The 20,381-nt window shown below is 48.6% G+C and overlaps 1 protein-coding gene across 2 annotated transcripts in view; it reads left to right on the plus strand.

The window, feature by feature from the left end:
- Window positions 1-566: 566 nt before the first annotated feature.
- LOC105517915 (FYVE, RhoGEF and PH domain-containing protein 5) overlaps window positions 567-20,381 on the plus strand; it is a 116,738-nt gene continuing 96,923 nt past the window's right edge. For both annotated transcript variants that reach the window (XM_011950680.1, XM_011950681.1), the window contains exon 1: window positions 567-3,189. In XM_011950680.1, coding sequence (XP_011806070.1) covers window positions 671-3,189 — 2,519 coding nt within the window. In that variant the 5' untranslated portion in view covers window positions 567-670. The remainder of the gene's footprint in view (window positions 3,190-20,381) is intronic.

Raw genomic sequence — 20,381 nt, forward strand, 5'->3', positions numbered from 1 at the left:
CCAAGGGTCCCTGGCTCTACCCTCCAGTTATTCTAACTCAACAGTGAGTTCTCAGCAGAGTCTGTCTTCTCTTGACCCTAGGAGACCCTGCCATCTGCAGTGCTATATGTGTAGCTAGTGGGTACCCAATGGAGTAGCTGTAGAAGGGGGGAATGTAAGCTCCATGAGGGCAGCAGGGAGGGTGACGGCAAGTTCAGCCTTTTCTCGTGGTCTCTGGCTCATAGGAAGTGTTTATCAGTAGCTGCTGGATGAATGAATGCACTGACCCGGACACTTCATTTGAGGAGCGCAGGATTTCATTTGGTTGATTTCGTTAGTTGGGCTGTGTGTAGAAGAAAGGTCTGTTCACTTTGTAGAATGAATCTTTAGTGGAAAATCAAGGGGTTTTAAAGATTCTGGTTGGGGGCATAAGCCTAACACAAAGCACGGGAGATGGGCTTCACATGGGCGGACGGAACCATCTGCAACGTCCCCTGCAAGTGGTGTGTAGGAGACTCTGAATGGAAACAAAGTTAATCGTACTTTTTCTCCTTTTCTCTATTTTTGTCCTCTAGATTCGCCAAAACCACCTGTTGCTCCCAAGCCAAAGACTACCAGTCCACTGACGCCAGTGACTGTGCCCAAATTCCCTTCCTCACCCGGGCCTGATAGTCTTCATAGTCCGAACTCCATGTTCAGGGGTCCGAAGCCCCCCATTGCCCCCAAGCCCAGGCTGACTGCCCCAAACGAGTGGAGAGCCAGTGTGTACCTGAATGACAGCTTGAACAAATGCAGCAATGGGCGGCTGCTCTGTGTAGACAGGGGGCTTGATGAAGGGCCCCGGTCCATCCGGAAGTGCTCTGAGTCAGAGACTGATGAGGATTACATCGTAGTCCCCAGGGCTCCGCTGAAGGAGGATGAACCCAAGGATGGGGGCAGTGCGGGAAATGCAGCCCTGCTGTCTCCGGAGGCCTCTGGGGAAGAGGAAGAGGAGAGTGAGGAGGGAGGCGAGGCATGTGGCCTGAAGGGGACGGGAGCTGGTGAGGATTCGGTGGCCCCTGCTGCTCCAGGGGCAGGAGTGCTGAGCAGGGAGGGTGAGGAAGGCACAGACCTGGCTCCTGAGGATGAAGGGGAGGGCCACGCTGATGAACCAGGGACACTGGAGCAGGTGTCCGGATGTGAGGAGGAAGAGAAGCTGGTGCAGCCACACAGGGAGAGCAGCCTGGAGGACGGTGATTCTTGGGCTGGAGAGGCAGTCTTCCAGAGCGACCTCCTGCTGCCTCACATCCATGGAGAGGAGCACGAGCCCCCCGACACCCCCGGGGAGGCAGAGGAGGATGATGAGGAAGGCTGTGCCAGCACAGACCCAGCAGGGGCAGATGAGGATCTGGGTTCTGGCAGGCCCACGGAGGACATGGGACAGGATGCTGAGGAAGCCAGCGAGGAGCCCTCTGAGAAGGAGGAGCCGGCCACGGGGGTCCAGGAGGCAGAGACGGCCACAGACAGCCCTGAGGTTCTTGAGGAGGGATGTGAAGAGGCCACAGGTGTCACAGGTGGGGAACAGGTCGACCTCGGTGAACCACCTGACCACGAGGAGGAAACCAACCAAGAAGTGGCAGCCGCCACCCAGGAGGACCACGCACAGGATGAGCCCACCGAGGAGAGCTGCCAGATCGTCCCTTTTGAGAATGACTGCACAGAGGACTTTGTGACTTCCCTCACAGGAAGCCCCTATGAGTTCTTCCCAACCGAGAGCACCTCTTTTTGCAGCGAGAGCTGTTCTCCTCTTTCTGAATCAGCGAAAGGTTTAGAATCAGAGCAGGCACCAAAGTCGGGGCTGTGTGCGGAGGAGAACCCTGTGGTGGGGCCTTCATGTGGCTCTGTGCAGGGTAGAGCGGCAGAGGGTCCCACAGCCCCTGATGTGGTGGTCGTACTGGAGGAGGAGACCTTGGATGATGCATTGGCCAACCCCTATGTGATGGGAGTGGGCCTGCCGGGTCAGGCGGCCCCTGGAGAAGGAGGGCAGGCTGCATTGGACACCCTGGGTGGTTATGGCTCGAAAGAAGAAATGAACTGTGAGTCAGAGGGTGGCCTGGTCTCTGCGGACAGGAAGAACACCAGCACGAGGACCCGGCCCCACTCTGGGAAGGTGGCTGGCTATGTCCCAGAAACCGTCCCTGAAGAAACCGGACCTGAGGCAGGCTTGTCAGTCCCTGGCATTGGAGGTGCTGCAGAGGAAGTGGGAAAGACGCTTTTGTCATTGGAGGGGAAGCCCCTGGAAGCCAGCAGGGCCTTGCCAGCAAAGCCCAGGGCCTTTACTTTATACCCTCGGTCGTTCTCTGTGGAAGGCCGAGAGATTCCGGTCTCCGTGTACCAGGAGCCTGAGGGGTCGGGGTTGGATGACCATAGGATAAAGAGGAAAGAGGACAATCTCTCTCTGTCGTGTGTGATCGGCTCCTCTGGGAGTTTCTCCCAGAGAAACCACCTTCCGTCCAGCGGCACCTCCACGCCTTCTTCCATGGTCGACATCCCACCTCCTTTTGACCTGGCCTGCATCACCAAGAAGCCCATCACAAAGAGCTCTCCCTCGCTCCTGATCGAGAGCGACTCCCCAGACAAGTGCAAGAAGAAGAAGTCATCCTTTAAGCGGTTCCTGGCGCTGACTTTTAAGAAGAAGACCGAGAACAAATTGCACGTGGATGTGAACGTGTCTTCCTCTAGGTCCTCTTCAGAATCCAGCTACCACGGGCCTTCCAGGATTCTGGAAGTTGACCGGAGAAGCCTCAGTAACTCCCCTCAGCTTAAGTCTCGGACTGGGAAGCTCCGGGCTTCTGAATCCCCCTCCTCCCTCATCTTTTATAGAGATGGCAAGAGGAAAGGTGTCCCCTTCAGCAGGACCGTGTCCAGAGTGGAGTCCTTCGAAGACCGCTCCCGGCCGCCCTTCCTGCCCTTGCCACTGACCAAGCCACGGTCCATCTCCTTCCCCAGCGCTGACACTTCAGACTATGAGAACATTCCAGCCATGAACTCGGACTATGAGAATATCCAGATTCCACCCCGGAGACCTGCCAGGGCTGGCGCGTTCACGAAGCTGTTTGAAGATCAGAGCAGAGCCCTGTCCACAGCAAACGAAAATGATGGCTACGTGGACATGAGCAGCTTCAACGCCTTTGAAAGCAAACAGCAGAGCGCAGACCAGGACATGGAAAGGTACCTGACGTTCTTTTTCCTTTCTTGGTTCGGCAGCTGTAACTATCCAAGAGGCAGCATGGGTGTGGGGGACAGATGGACTTGCTTTCCAGCCTCAGGCTCTGTTTCTTACTAGCTGTGTTGACTTGGGGTGAGTGGCTTTATATCTCTGAACCTCAGTTACTTCATCCATGAAATGGGACTCATGCTACCTCACGGTAGGGGGTTTAAGAAAATCAGAGTAAGGCCGGGTGCCATGGCTCACGCCTGTAATCCCAGCACTTTGTGAGGCTGAGGCGGGCGGATCATAAGGTCAATAGATCATCCTGGTCAACATGGTAAAACCCCGTCTCTACTAAAAATACAAAAATTAGCTGGGCATGGTGACGTGCGCCTGTAGTCCCAGCTGCTTGGGAGGCTGAGGCAGAATAATCACTTGAACCTGGGAGGCGGAGGTTGCAGTGAGCCGAGATCATGCCACTGCACTCCAGCCTGGTGATAGAGCGAGACTCTGTCTCAAAACAAAAGAAAATCAGAGTAGATATTCTGTGTGGAAGCAGTGTATAAAATGCCAAATATGGTACATGTAAGAGCATTTTTGTTTACATTATTTGGGAGACAGTTCTCATTATCTCCTAGGTAGATGGCTTTGGTACTCCTCTCTGAGACAGTCACCAAGAGAGAAGGTCCTGGAATCTTGCCAAACTAAATATCTTTCACATCAGGAAAAGACCCTAAATTCGGATTGATACCTTTTTGTTGAATAAATATACACTATATGCAACAGGGAACTAGAAAAGACTATTTAAATGGTTTAAAGAGCTGATGGTGCCCTGAGCTACATTTCTGAATGGAAGTCTTGAAGAGCTACATCCAAGCTTGTTTTTTTTTTTTTTTTTTAAATTGATTCACTTTGGAAGTGAGAGTGAGACACCGAAGTTATTGAACAACAGTGGGGGTGTTCTGACCCCACCTTCCCAAGACTGACTGAATGCCCCTCGTTGATCATCCCGAGTGGATAAGTGCCAAATCTTGCCATTCCTCATGGAATTGTGGACACAATTTAAATGGGATGCAGTTTGCCCTAAACTAGCTGCACTGTTTGGTGCCACCTGATCTGAATTAACGAAAAACCAAATGGTTGTGATTTTAAAAGAAACCCTGTGATTCTTTTCCCTCATGTGCAGACGCTTGAACCAGTCCTACACAGCTGCTGCTGCTGGGAATTCCTAGGGGACCCGCCGTCTTGCCTAGATAAGGATGATTTGCAATTAGCATTAGCTGTTGTTGGAGTAGAGCTGCTAGAAGTGTTTGTATGGATAATTCTCATGAGTATTTTGCATGGTTTCGCATCCTAGCTCCATCTTCTCCCTACCCCGAGTCTGGGTAAGGCGATTTATTTATTAGTTCTTTCTAGGATGAAAAGATTTGTTTGTCAGAGCAAAGGTAAACACCTGCACAGCCCGAGGGACTGAGTTTAATTTGGAAAATGTGGACTCGTGCGAGCTGCAAGAGGGGTAGAGAGGCAGAGCCAACAGTTCATTGCATTAATAACAATCGGCGTGAGTGGACAAGACCCGTCCCCAGCCGAGTGCCTCCTAGCACTGAGGAAAGCAGAACCAAGCTTTGCAACAATAAACTCTGTGCTGAAAGAGTCTGCTCACCTCTAACAGGTGCTTGAAATCCTCCAGCCACAGGGAACCCATCACTCCCAGTGCTGCCTCATCGGGTGCTGGGTCCTCTGATCATGAAGAAGAGTTTCTTTCTGACTGAGGCATATACTGTTCCCCTCTAATATCCCTCCCCAACTCATGGTTCTTCTCTCTCAAGCCAGGTGAGGGAGCTGATTTCATCTTTTGTGTGACAGCCCTTCAAAAATTGAAATCTGCCTCTGTAGAATCACAGAATTTTATAGCTGGAGGAAACTTCAGACACAAGTCCTGTTCCTGAAGAGGAAACTGTGACACAGAGAGGAAAAGTCACTTGCGTAAGGTCTCTCAGTAAGTTACTGGAGAAATCAGTGTCCAAACCCAGACTTCTTGACTTCTGGATCAGGAATCTGTAGTGAATTATGTGAGGGGATACCAGGTCGGGTTGTGCAGGCTGTGCATTGTACAATCCCAAGGGTAACTTCTTCACCTTTTGGTCTAGGTGTGGTGCCACCTGGGGTGTGCAGTGCACAGGCTGCTTGGCTATATGTGAAAGACCTGTTGCCTTGATCTGTACTTTGTGCAAAAAACAAAACAAAAAGGCCTTTTCATCCAGACAGTTATGACAATAGGGAGTAAAATATCTAAGACAACGCTAAAGCTCCTGGATCGTGACTGTTTACTGTGTGCCAAGCACTGTGCTAGGTGCTTTCTTTGCATTAGCTCACATTTGATGCTACAGCCTAGGGCCTTGGTTGAGTGTCTTGAACTGTTAGACTCTGAATTTCAAAAGCACGTTTGCACTACTCTGCTGCTGTTTCGCCAAAGGCCAGACTGACTGGGATAAATCTCCCATGCAGGAACCACATCCTGTTGTACATCAATCAGTGAGCAAAGCTTTCTTCCGCTTTCCTGCATGAAACAGATGAAAGCAAAGGGGGAGAAAAATCCCCACTTTGGGCTGGAGCAGGTCTGGGCAAGGGAGGTTTGAGACGCATATTGCCGAGAGGCATGAGTGACTGCCGAGGGGCTGGGGGACCCTGCTTGTTTGCCTGAATGGGGGCTTTGAGTACAGAGTGGAGGGAGTGCTGCTGATCTGAGACCTATGCCCAGGGGTACTTGGAGTTGGATGGGATGAGAGGGTGAGGAGGCAGTTCCTTCCTCCTTCTGCTACTTGTCCTGCCCCATACCTTGCTTTAGTGTGAGGATTAGAGGCAGAAGCCAAAATAAATACCCATAGCTCTGACTGAAGGCAGGTCAGTGCACCAGACATGGATTCAAAGCCTAAGGTCCCCGCACTTGTTATGGGACCTTGGAAGAGGCTGAGCCACAATTTGCCCATCTATAAAATGGTGAGGTTGGAGCAGTTGTGTATTTCTCAACCTTTCACCTTTCCTGGACTGCATTTACCATTTCCATTATACTACCTATACTTTGACTTGCTGTTTTTCTTTAAATCAGCACATCTTTTTTATTTTTTTTATTTAGAAAAATGTAACGGCAACTTTTTGTCACTATTGGGAAATGGAGCAACAGTATCAGTTGCCATAAATAGAAGGCAATTGTAACAATAAGATAGAACAGTGAAACAACATGGGTAAAGACTAGCTTGAGGTGATTCCTTGCCAAGGCTGGGAACTGGAAGGCTGGTCTCTTTGTTAAACAGGGAGAGGTGTTAAAGACATGTTTACGCCACATGGAGACTTTCTACCTGGCAAAACCAGAAGAATCCAAAAGGACTAAGAACGGAGTAACTCTCTCGTGGTGTGATTCACTGTTACTTAAATCCAAGCCCTTTTTCTACTAAAAGTATCTCCCTTCAAGAAACGGCATATAATAGAATTCAGAGAGCCCTTAGTGACCCTGAAACTGAGTGAGCAGCAGCTCAGGGTCTAATGGATGATTGTAAAGTTTCTTCTGTGTAGTTACTTTCTTTGAGATTTGCATAGATAGTAGCATGTTAGTAGCTATAGTAATATTGTTACCAGTCTTTTATAAAACAAATTTATTACCTGTGTCCATTTTTTCAATGGTATACAAAAGAAGGTTTTATCATTCTTTAGTTTAAAATGTATACCTGGGCTGAGTGCAGTAGCTTATGCCTGTAATCCCAATACTTTGGGAGGCCAAGGCAGGAGGATCATTTGAAGCCAGAAGTTTGAGACCAGCCTAGATAACATAATGAGACTCCCATCTCTACATATATGTGTTTGTGTGTGTGCATACATATATATGTATATATATATGTATGCACACACACACATACATAAATAGCCGGGCACGGTGGTACGCACCTGTAGTCCCAACTGCTCAGGAGGCTGAGGCAGGAGGATCACTTGAGCCAGGAATTTCAGGCTACATTGAGCTGTCATCACGCCACTGCACTCCAGCCTCGGTGACAAAGCAGACCTGATTGAAAAGAAAAATTAAATGAAATGTGCCCCTGAAGCATTCTTTTTTCCCTGAATTGACTCTCACTTAAAAAAAAAAAAAGTTTTCAGCAGAGGTCTAGTCCAACATCCTTAGTTTCCAGATAGGCTGTCTTATGTCCCAAGTCACTGACCAGTAGTCTTGGCTAGGGGAACCCAGTCTTCACTTCTGAATATCTAATAACACCCTGATATGTTGGTTATACACTAGAAGCTTAATAAATGTATACTGATGAGTTGGTGATTTTGAGCTTCACAAGGGGAAAGAAATATCATTTATTAAATACCTGCTTTTAGCAACACAGTGCCGGGTGCTTTGTATATAGTCATTACATACCTGTTTTACGCAAAACACGACACAAACTCACTTGTCCTAAATGTCTCATTTAAATCTTCATCATCATATGTTTGTGTGTTACATGATAGCAGTCAGCATTATACATCAGCACAGATCCCTGAGGCCACTTTTCCCCAACATTTTGTTATGAAAATGTTCACACTTGTTGAGAAGTTAAGAGTTTTAGTGTGAACGCCCATGTGCCCATCACCCAGATTATACCATGCACATGTTGCTACACTGGCTTTTTCTCCTTTCTCTCTCTCTCTCCCCCTCTCTTCGGCTCTGTCCTTCTCTCCCTCTCTCCCTCTCCTCTTCTTCCCCTCTTCCCCTTTGCCCCTTTCCCCACTGCCCTGGTCTATTAGTGCATATTGTTCTTGACACATTTATGGTAGCTTTTTCTGTTTACAGATGAGGACACTGTGGCCCGAGGAGAGCCTGTGAAAGCACCACGGCTAAGCACATAGGCTTTGGAGCCAAGCTGCCTGGGTATTGGTCTACACTTACTGTCTTTGTGACCTAGAACAAGTTTCTGACCTCTCTGTACCTCAGTGTCCTTATCTGTAAACGGAGATGATCATTGTACCTGCCTTGGAATGTCATTAAGACTACAGGAGTTAATACAGCACATGGTAAAATGATCAGTAAGCATTAGCTGTTATTAAGTGACATGACCGAGGTCACACAGTGGTGGATGCAGGATTTGAGTTTGATTCCTGAGGTATGGAATCTGGGAGGAGAATCTGGTTCCTCTTGCTGTGTATTTCTCTCTGTCTGTCTGTCTCTATCTCTGTCTCATACACACCCAACAACTGTTCTGCATGTGTTTGACTTAACGTTTAGGGCTTTACATCACATCGGTAAAACCAGGACCGTGAATTTGCAAGCTTTTGCCATGGGATGTGGCAGGAACTGTACCTCTGACTTCTCATGAGATGGGTTCAGGGCTGCCGGCAACATCTGCGCAGTATTGATTTGGAGTCATTAGCTGCCTCATACACCAAAGACAGCAAGGCTAGGGGTTTTATGATTCCATAATCATAATAAAACTCCCTGTCTCTATTATTATGACTGCAGTTGTTATTTCACTTACAACTTACAGTTAGTTAGGTAGGAATTTCCAGTTCCCATTTTCCAGATGAGAAAACAGGCTTGGTGACATGACATGAACTATCGTGGCCAAACCAAGGTGAGAAGCCAAGTCTGTCTGACTTTCAATCCAATGCTGTTTCCACTACTGCCTGTTTCCTGTGGTCAAAAATTGCCACATTTTCTGGTATTCTTAATCCAAACCTGTTGAGTGTCCTGCTTGCAAGAGACGGGGTGGCACAGCCACCCCCAAAGTGTTAACATTGCTTATTGGTTCAAGAGAGTCAAGGAAAAGTGAAAGGACACCTTTCTTTTCTGCTGGCTGGTGGGTTTGTCGCTCTATTGGCAACTCATCAATAGGCGAGCTTTCCTGGGACTTGCTAATGAGGTACTCAGATGTCTTTCCCTCCTGCAGGCCACTGTGGGGACCCCTGCCCTTGTGTGGACAGCTGTGCCTGAGGAGCACCCAGGAGTTCTCAGTTTGGAGCATGCCATCTGTTTGGGATGAAATGCTCATTAAGAGAACCTCAGAAGATCCCACCCACCCAGGGCAGCAGCTCATGTGTGCTTGTGCATTGCAGACAGAGCAGTTCAGGATTCTGCTCCGCCAGCCCGGGGTTGTTACAGCTTATGATTGAAATGTAGCTCGAATTCCATGCCCAGGAGTTTGTGTTTGGGCCATGTTATGCAGCATGCATATGAGGAGAGGGAGCAGGAAGACCCAGGAGGTGAATGTGTTGGCTCACTGGTGATGGCTATTTGTGAAATGACTCATTTTGGGCAAGGATTGCATGGAGTGATGTGTGGAAGGAGAGAGAGGGGGACCAGGTACCACTGCTGGCCTCAGTAGACTGAGAGTCTTGGGGTGGGAAGAGGACTGAGACCCAAGTCACTGAAATGCAAGGTAGAAAAGGCTCAGGACCCTAAGAGTAGGAGCCCGGAGGCGGGCAGGATGGCTTCGTGGACAAAGTGACACTTTAGTAGACACTGCAGGGAAAGTAGGCTTTTGACATGGAGGCAGGAGAAAGAGGAGAGAACGTACAAGAAATAGGACTCCAATGAAAATGTCTTCCTTCATTCAGAAGGTACCTCGATACCTTTATTCTGGAAAATAGGTCACATCATCTGCAGACAGGGAAGATGATTCTGTGGAGGAGATAGAGTTGAAAGGCTTAAGGACTAAACACAAACACCATCTCTCTCTCTCATTTCTGAGTGTAACAGTAGAACATTGTGAGTGAGCCCAGCCAGCTCCCTCACTCAGTCTGCTAGCATTCCCTGAGTATCTGCTGATTGTCTGCACTGTTCTAGGTAGTAGAGGTACTCAGATCTCTGCCCTCCGGAGTTTTTAGGCTGGCTGAGGAGAAAGATGGATAGAGAGGCAGTTAGAGCCTAGGGTGATAAAGTGATAAAGCTTGGTTAGTGGTATGTCCAGTTGGCTATAGAGTGGGCAGTAGGGGAGCCTTCAGTATCTGTAGGATATTTGAGGTGGGTCTTTTTTTTTTTTTTTAATTTGAGATGGAGCCTCACTCTGTTGCCTAGGCTGGAGTACAATGGCACGATCTTGGCTCATTGCAACCTCTGCCTCCCAGGTTCAAGTAGGGGATTACAGGCTCCCACCACCTTGCCTGGATGATTTTTGTATCTTTAGTAGGGATAGAATTTCACCATGTTGGCCAGACTGGTCTTGAGCTCCTGACCTCAGGTGATCCACCTGCCTCGGCCTCCCAAAATACTGGGATTACAGGTGTGAGCCACCACGCCCAGCTGAGGTGGGTCTTGATGGGGAGCAGGAGTTCATGATGGAGACAGTCCAGGAAGAGGAAAAGCCTGCGTGTGAGTCTGGAGGGTCGAAAGGACCTTGAAGTGTTCAGCTGGAGCTCAGGTGCATGGAGTTGGGAAGGCAGGGCAGGCCCAGCTGAGAATGCCTTGTGTATCGGTGTGACAAGTGTGTACGCCATCCCCTGGGCAGGGGGGAGTCCATAGCGATTTTCAGCAGGGGAGCGCCGTTGTGTGGATGATGCATTGCATGGATACTTTGCTGGCAGGGTGGAGAATGGAGGGGATGGAGGGATGGGAAGCTGGGAGATTTGTGAAGAGATGGTTGTAGTGGTCCCCTCAAGAGAGAATGACCAACCTGGGGCTGTGGCTGCAGCCAGGGGAGGAACGGCGTTCTGCCACCAGGATGTCTACAGCAACCATAGTTCTCCAACGCTGATGAACTCCAGAGCTAGATTGCATCTGCCTTTGCATTTCTCTTTTCATTCTTTTGTCTCTTACAGTCTGGTCCAAATAAAAGATTTGAGTTGGTTTCCAGTAAAGGACACAGCAAGAAATAATAGGAATTCAGTCTTTAAGAGTAAAGGAGACAAGCCAAGCAATAAAGTTGTGGGGAGGTCATTGTATGGGCCATCCAGACCTAGAATAGTGACTGCAATTGCAGTTCTGGAATCTAGCACAAAATCTAGCATAAGCATCCCCTCCTTCCTCCTCCCCACCTGTCAGTGCACCCCCAGAATCCTTAGAATGCATAAATATTTTGTGAGGTGATTCTCTAAGAGAGTGAAACCTGACTTTTATATATTTTTTACTACCATAGACAGCGCTGCAGCAACAAATAACACATCATTGTAAAACCGAGGTGATTTACAGCCTCAGCTATCAATCCTCGGTGGGAATGTGACAGAGTTGCAGCTAAGCCTCCTGCTGACTGGTTCCATTGGTGCTGAGAGCTGCGTGGCTGGATTTTTGGCATATCCTAGCTGTGGTATTCATTGGTATCTTTATATCTGCCTGTAAGCCAGGAGCCTTCTTATTATTCTGTTTTTGACAAATGAACTCATGCAGAGCTTTCATTAAGTTTCACTGAAAGGACCTAGAAATGCCATGAAAATTATTATAATCTCAAAACCATCACATCCTAATGCATGTGGCTGTGCTTCTTGTTGCAATTGACTGATGAGAATACTCAGTTTTTAATTTTCTGACTTAAAATAAGACCATCTGCAGCTGTTTCTTTTAGCAATAATTTTTAATTAAATGCAATAAAATTTACATGGAAGGACCCTAATAAGAAAATCGTGTCAGGAACACACTCATTGTAACATTACTAGCATGATATTAAGACCCCCCAACTATTTTTTTTACCTTGCAGAGCTGTAACGTAGATAAGATTCTGATTAAGTGTTAATCACAATGTGGTTTTACCTTCATAAAATCAGGGTTTCTCCCTGTAGGAGGTGTGAATATAATTCTCGCTAATAGAAGAGAGTCTTATCGTCGGAGTTCTTCGGTGAAATGTCAGCAGCAGGTTTCCTTGACCAGCTGAGCCCCAGAAGAGGAGTGAAGTCTTTGTTCCAGCTTGAGTCTGGATTTCCTTGAGGTATTTGGGCCTCACTTTCCCCAGCTTTTCAAATGGGGATGAGGCTGTCAGGCATAGGATACAGCCAAAGAGGAAAGCTGTGTTGGTAGTCCACGCATTCCATGAGTACAGGTGTGTATCAGGTACCTATTCTGAGCTGGGTGCTGCTCTCTGAGCTCCACATGCAGCAGTGAACAGACTCCTTGTGCTGGGGAGAGGCAGACAGTAAACAGACTAATAAGTGAACACCATAATTATAGTTTATGGAAAAGAAGAATAAAAAAATCAATGTGATACAAAATGACTGGTGGAAGACGCACTTCAGACAGGGTGATTAGGGAAGGCTTCTCTGAGGAGGTGAACTTGACTGAAATGTGAAGGATGACCAGACATCCCAAGGGGAAGGGCATTCAAGGCAGAGGGAACAGCGGGGGCAAAAGCCCTTCGTGCTGAGGCTGGAGGCCTTTGTGGGGTTGGTAGAGAGGTAAGGAAGCCATTGTGAGTGGGGTGCAGAAGGCGATGGGAAGTCGGGTAGGCAGGGGCCTTGTGAAAGATGTGGATTTTACTTGAAAGATACGCCATTGGAGAGAAGTGTCACGATCCAAGGATACTTGAATTATCTAAGCACTTGAGATCATTTCTCTGGACTTGTATGTTTAGGGTAAGATCAGCAAGTAGTTCAAAACTGTAGCTAAGAGTATTTGCCCTTCCAAGTGGTTCTCAGGGTGTAGAGACGCAGGTCTTCATTGAGCTGTGTGGGTTTTAAGCAGCTAGGTCTCAGGCTGTTCTCCCACCTATGACTGCTCTGGAGTGGTTTGGAACCAGTGGCGCTGAGGTCTCCCATCCAAGTGCTCTTCCCAGAAGAACATGCTAGTCCAGGGAGCCAAGAGGAGACTGGCCCAGCCACACCAGAGGGATGGTAGGAGGGAATAAGGCTGGAAAGCCTCTTGAAAAGGAGTGCATTTAATTTGGATTTGTACCTCCAGGTGAACTGATTTGATCTGTAAACAGTAGGGAGCTAGGGAGAGTTTTAGAGCAAGCGGGGGTGGGAGGTACCAAGATCAGCTAGTACTCTAGTACGATTATTGTCAGCTGTGTGGGGTGACGAAGCCGCCACAGAAAGGTGCCTAAACATCAAGGGGTCAAGGCATGACAACAGGCTTAGCTGCTTCTTCGCCTGTGTAGTGTGGTGGCCTTCCAGCTGTGGCTATAGCATGGTGGCTCAGTGCAGAATAAACCAGAGGTCTGGCTAGTCTGGAACTTCCCAGTGTCAGGGTTCTCAGAGTGGTCAATGGCATTTGGTGGGTGCAGATGGCAGAACCAGAGAGGCAGCATGGCACAGCAAGAAGAGAGAATGACCTCAAGTCCACCTCCACCCTGACCCTGCCCTCTGATCTGAGCCCCGGTTTTCTCACCTGTACAAGTGGTGGCGACGGTCTCTTCATCACTGAGCACCGTGAGGAGTCTGAGAGATAATGCAGACACCAGGGCTGAGTCAGGTTTTCAAAAAGAATATTGTCAATCTTGTACTTTGTGCTGGGGGCTGAGGCAAACAGACACTGCTACATAAGAGGCTTCATAGAGCTCCCTGTGTACCAGGTGCTGTCATAGACCCTTTGTATGTGTTAACTCAGTTCGTCTGAAAAATCACCCTGAGACATAGATGCTGTTTTTTTTGTCTGTACTCAGCAGATCAGGAAACTAGGGTACAAAGAGGTTAAGGTAAGGACTTAAGGTCACACAGCTGGTCTGCAACAGAGCAAGAATTTTAACCCAGGCAGTTTCCAGCACCCAGGCTCTCAGCTCTGCTGTGCGGTGCCTTCTTTATGTGCCTCATTGCATGCAATTTGCTGAATGTCCCTTTGGGCATAGTTATCCAGTTTTATTTTGTTAATAGAAGAGAAAACAGGTTCAGAGTGGCGACATGACTGTTAAGCCAGTAAGAATGATGGAGCTAGGACCAGAGGGAGGATGTCTATAGGAATGGTTCTTGCCTCTTTCTAGTTCATCCCTTTGAGAGCTTCCTGACTCTCCAGCTGTCAAATAAGGATACACAGTGGAGTATAAATCTTCAGGATGGAAATGTTCTTAATGCAGGTGCTCAGAACTGGACAACCTACAGAGACTGTCCGTTTGCCTGGGTCCACATGGCCAGGGAATGATGAAAAACTGTAGAGAGAAGGAACGGCACACACTATTGCAGTAACAAAGGGACAATCTCATGCAGAAGGTTTACACTTCCTTAGATTGCCTGGCTATGCTCAGGAATGGCCCTTGGAGAATTTATTATCCATGCTTATAATACTCAGGGTCAGCAGGACAATAAACTCATAATAATTTCTGAGCAACGAATTGTTAATGTGTTTCATCTGGTTCCCTGAGAATGCCCCAAGACTGTCCAGCCTTCTAGAGATGAAGGCGGCCACTGAGCCATGTGTCGGGGAATTCTGAGCTTGCATCTAAGAATTGTGGTGCTTCCCTGTGTTGGAGAGGCCTGATCTTTGGTTGTTTTCTGGCACAGTGAGTGTCTCCGAGTTGAGGTTGTTTTTCAGGATGATGTGACTGGTCTCTATGTAAACAGACCCATTCTCTGCATGCACAGGGTTGGGTTAGAGCCCTGGATAGGGCCCAAAATCTCCAGGTCAAGGCATAAGCCAAGAACTTGACATTTGAGGCTTTCTTGTAAGATTTTAATTAAGAAAAGACACACACACACACACACACACATATTAAACAATTCTATCTTACAGAATCTGCTCAGGAACCTTAGGTTCTGCTGTCCTCTCTTACAGTGAGACTTTCTCACACTGAGAGATGCGTCCAGCAGGGTTGTCTTGTAAGGTAGTGAGCCTCCCCATCATGCTCAGTAATTAAGCACAAGTGGAAAGGACACCAGAATCTTTCACGAGGCTTGCATAGGCCAGGAAGTTTGAGCTCTTGGGGTCATTTTTGGCTGGCAGATAGCATCCTGAGAAAGCAGGTGGTCCACTATAGATACCGCCTCCATGGTCCCTGAAAGGTTTCCGGACCCAAAGGCCGGAGAGGCCCGAGGTGACCAGAGGAAGATCCAGTACTAGCTCTGAGGCCAGTTCCAAAAGGCCTCTCCTGGCACAGTGCAGCAGGGTTTTCATGAAGGATGCCCACTTCATCCAGATCCTCTGAAATGCTGGAAGGCACACCTGCCGACAAGGCAGCCTCAGAAGGCAGCAGCCCCTGGGTGCTGGTGTGTGAAGTCTGCCTGGGTGTGAAGTCCTGCCCGAGTCAAGGGCCTGGCCAGGTTGAAGGGGTGGGAAGGGTGGTTATGCGGTCATCCTTGGGGTTCCCTCCCATACTTAATCTTGGTGGTCTTCTCAGTTTCTGTCACAATGGGCTCCTTTTTCAAATGAAATCTTACTTGGAACCCCAACATAGAAAACAAGGGTCTGTTATTATAATTCTCTTTCATAAGTTCAAGTTTTTAACAATAAATAGGATGTCAATTAATGAGATAGTCATGGTGAACAGAAGTCTTGAAAATTGGGAGTTATGGATTGCAGTGCTGCTCGAAGAGCCTGCTGAGGGGCGATGATTTTGTGAAGTAGCATATTATGGGAGAATGCATTCTCTAGAGTCAGATGGGTGAGTTCAAATCCCAGCTCTGCCACTTACTAGCTGTGTGTCCTTGGGCAAATTACCTAACCTCTCTGTGCCTCAATCGCTTCATCTGTTAGAAGAGGGGAAATGACACTAGATAGCTACCTCAAGGAGTTACTGTGAGGATTGACTGAGTTAATGCTTGTGAAGAATTTAGCAAAAGCCTCGTAGTTTGCAAGTGTGTTCACTGCTCTGGAGCTGTTATTACTAACACCATAGCACTGTCTGTATCCATGAGATTCAAACTAGACATTTGTGAGTCCTCACTTACAGGAGCCTAGGGTTTCTGAGGAATGCAGTTTGAACACCCTATGTCATCTCATATAGTCTGGGCTTTTAATAAGAGCTATCTGTCGGGTATACCTATTTATAAGTCTTTTTTTTTAACCAATAATTTAATCAGACGTTTGCAGAACCCTGTGCCACACACAGTAGGGGAGGTGGAAAATGGCTCCTGTTCATTTTTTGTTCTGTTGAGGGAGAGAAGCCACAGGCAGGGCATGTAAAAAGCAGTTTAAGGGGTAAATCGCTTTTGGATCATAAATTCCTGGGTTGTATTTTGTCCCTTGCCTTCTATTTTACAAGAGTGGAAATGAAGTTAACAGTGTAAATGGTGAAAGAAGCAACCTTCAGCAGACCCCGTGATCTGCCACTGCTTTATATGTGATATCAATCCTCCCAACCGCCGTGCAAGACCAGGATCATCAGCCCCATTTTACAGGCAGGAAAACTGAGGCTCTGAGACATCACATGGCAGAGGAGGCAAACAGACAGTCTGAGATCCCAGAGCACAGAGTAGGTCTCACAAGGCACATGCAAGGACCAAGGGGTGCTTTCTCTCGGCAAGTGTTGCCCCGCCTTAGGAGATGGCGAGCCACTCTCATGGTGGGTGTGCACAGAGGCTGGGTGAGCAGGGAGGCCGTCCTTCTGTGGGTCAGAAAGCTGGACTACATGTAGGGTGAGGTGGCTCACACGTGTAATCCCGGTACTTTGGGAGGCTGAGGCGGACAGATCCCCTGAAGTCAGGAGTTCGAGACCAGCCTGGCCAACATGGTGAAACCCCATCTGTGCTAAAAATACAAAATAATTAGCCTCGCGTGGTGGTGCATGCCTGTAGTTCCAGCTGCTTCGAAGGCTGAGGCACAAAAATTGCTTGAACCTGGGAGGCAGAAGTTGCAGTGAGCCGAGATCACGCCACTGCACTCCAGCCTAGATGACAGAGTGAGACTCTGTCTAAAAAAAAAAAAGAGAGAAAAGGGAAAAAAAAGAGAGAAAAGGGAAAAAAAAGAAAGCTGCAGTACGAAACCCAGAAAGCTCGGGAGGTTATGAAACCTTAATGTAGCAGCCACATACTTGTGCACTGCACTTTACAGCTTACAAAGCTTTTTTATACATGTTAGCTCCATTGATTCTCCCAGCGAGCACCCTTTGGAAAAGGGAAGAGACCAATTACAAGCAAAATTTAAGCAAAGACTTGAAGAAGAGCAGGGAGAATTCGGGCAGTTACTTTCCTTGCAAGGCCATGGGTGAGCCGTTTTCTAGAATGCCTCTGAGTTCCTTGACTATAAAATGGAACTAACAGGTGGTGGCAAGTGTGCAGTGGCTAAGAACCCATCCAGTTGCTTGCTGCAGGGTCTGGCCTGCAGAAGGTCCTCAGCAAAGGTTCTTAGTAATTGTTATTTTGATTGTACCTGATATGAAGAAGGGATCAGAGGAGGTCAGGAAAAGGGGCCTCTGAAAGACTGAGGGTCTGCGAAATACCAGGGAAGGGGCAGAGATGAAGAGCAGAAAGGAACTCGAGGCTCCAGAGTGCTGTCCAGGATCACACAGCTGGCAAGTGGCAGAGTCAGACTTATAACCCAGGGGCATGTGCTGTGAAGCCTCCATGCCATGTGTTCCACAGGGAGCCATGGTGAGAGCACAAAGACCCTGGGGCTGACCTGGGTCAGGGTGTGGCAGGCCATGACCCCAGCCCTGCTCTGAGGGATAACGAGAGAAGGGTGACGTCATGCTGCAAGAGATTGTTCTGGGCCACGCTCCCCGCCCGGGAAGCTCCTTGTTAGATGCTGCATCTGGTTTCCAGGGAGGTCCCTGGTCCAAGCCCAAGTTTGCTTGCCGGCCGGAGGCCAGAGGTTAAGGCTGGGTTCAGAGCTGCAGAATGAGTCAATGGCTTAGCGGCATGGGAGAGCTTAGGCAGCTGCTCAGCCTCTGGGGTGAGGAGACCTGCCTGGTCCTCAAACCCAAATGGTCTCCAGACTCCAGGAGGCCCTGAAGTCTCCATTCAGCAGCACCGTGAGTGAGGAGAGTTCATGCTTTGCCAGCCTTTGCCCGACTTTTGAATTTTCTTTGGCTCTCCTGTGTTCCCCAGCCTTGAGGGTGGGAGGTTCAAGATTCCACCCAACCTGTCTGAACCCCCTCGTTTACAGAGGAGAAACGTGGGGCCGAGGGGGAAAGAGAGAAGTGCTGGGACTTGGTTCCTTGCATAGCCAAGTGGCCACCCTCAGAAAGGCCCAGGGGAGAGAGAGAGGCAGACCCCGATTGCTGATGAGATGTGATTAAAATAAATATGATAGGAAAGTGAGCAATATTCTAGCAGCACAGAAGGAGTAGCCACATGCTTTGAAGAAAAGGCCTCCCTGAGGCACTCGCAGTGTTAACATGGACATTTGAGCAGGGCTCAAAGGGCGAGTAAGAATTTGCAAACTGAAGAAGAGAAGAAAGGACATTCCAAATGGAAGGGACGGTGGGGACCACATGCACAGAAGCACCTGGGCATAAGGGACTTAGGGTGCACCAAGACCAAGGACACACGCACAGCGGTCAGACTGTTTGCAGCAGGGAGGGACAGAAAGAAGGTGAGAGTTCAAGCCCCAAGCTTGCGCGTCTGAAGTGCAGAGAGTCAAAACAGAGGCTGAGAGTGTTCCGTCAGCGGCTCAGCGGTGGGGCCAAGACTCCCAGCCTGGGGCCCTGCGTGCCCTTGCCATCTTTATCAGCCTGCCCCTGACTTTTTCAGCCTTCATTGAAAGTATTTGAGGCTAAATAGGAGACTCCTGTCCCCATGGCTGGAGAAAGGGAAGGTGTGAGTGTAACAGGGTCTTTTGAGGCTGGGGTCTGTCTTGCCTGTAAGCCCAGGAAGGGGTGATGGCTCAGTTCACGGAGCAGTCATTCATTCTCCAGTTGCTTCTAATCCACCATTCCTTGTTGACAGGCAGAAATTAGTTACCTTCGAACCCGCTAATTAGAGCTAACAGCTGCGGGGGGATGTATTTGGATGGCATTGGCTGGAGGACTAGCCTTCTCTAGGTTTTGTGGCTTTTCAGAATCCTGCATCGGTCCTCACTCTTTGGCCTGAGGACCACCTGGTTTTTTAAATAAAGCCCAGCTCTGTGTGAATCCTGCTTCTCCCACAGAGAGGGGGATAGGCTGGGAAGTATTTGCAGGCTTTCTGAGTCAGCAGTGATTGATTATGCTCATGCACAAAAGTGCTCGCGGTGTTCCGCAGTTGGGTTTTGGGCTTAGAGCCCTGGGTCTCTAAGAATGGACACTGCCCCAGAAAAGGTTCTTTGCTCTCTGCCTCTTGCTGTGTGGCCTTTTTTCTTGTGTTTCTCTTTCAGGGCCTCAGTTTCCCCAGAAATGAAGCGATGAGCTAAGTAATTTCATATGGCTGTTCTGAGTCTGACATGACATGCTCTTTTTCCGTTGCTGCCATGGCAACTTGCCATAAATTTAGTAGCTTACGACAACATCCGTTTTTCATCTCCCAGTTCTATGGGTCAGCAGTCCAGTGGGCTCAGCTGGGTCCTCTACTGAGGGTCTCAGGAAGCCAAAGTCAGGGTGTGGGCTGGCCTGGGCCCTCATCTAGAGATTGTGGGGAGATTCCAGGCCATGCCCATTCAGGTCACTAGCTGACGTCCACTCCTGTGGGACTGAGGGCCCTTCCCTGCTGGCCGTGACGGGGCTGGTCTTTGCCCTGGCTGCAGCCTGCACTCCTTCCCCTGTTTTCTGCATGGACTTCTCCAGCAATGGTGGGTTGTGAGTTGACTCTTTCTTGCGCTCTGAATCTGACTCCAGGCAGCACAAGTTCTCTGCTTCTAAGGACCTGTGTGATTAGATTGGGCCCACCCAGATAACCAAGGGTAATCTCCCCGTCATAACCTTCACAACCTCAAGTATGTCGGCAAAGCCCCTTTTGCTAAGTGATGCAGAATATTCTCAGGTTCCAGGATTGGGGGTGGACACTTTGAGGGCTGTGATTCTGCCTATTACAGGCTGCCGTCTGACCCCCAAGTGATTCAGGTCTATCCCAAATGCAAAATGCATTCATTCCATCCCAAGGTCCCCAGAGGTCCCATCCTGTGACAACATTAGCTCAACAAATCTTGTTTGAATCTTGTCAGCTCAGAAGTCCTAAGTCCCATTATTTAAATCCAGTATTGGGTGAGCTTCTGGGTATGACCCATTCTGGCGTAATTCCTCTCCATCTGTGACCCTGGGGAAACTAAAGAAGTAAGTTATCTGCTCTCAAAATACAATGGGACCAGTTATAGACTTCCAGTCCAAACAGGGAGAAAATGGAAGGTAAAACAAAGTCAGATGACATTGCTGGGGCCTCACATCCCTCTCTCCCAAAACTATAGGGAGAAAATGCAATAGAACCAGCAGTTTCCTACCCGCTCTGCCCACTCCTTACCTCTGTGGGCATTCACTGGCTACAA

This window comes from Colobus angolensis, unplaced genomic scaffold (assembly GCF_000951035.1).
Source record: "Colobus angolensis palliatus isolate OR3802 unplaced genomic scaffold, Cang.pa_1.0 Scaffold31, whole genome shotgun sequence".
NCBI classification, from domain to species: Eukaryota; Metazoa; Chordata; class Mammalia; order Primates; family Cercopithecidae; genus Colobus; species Colobus angolensis.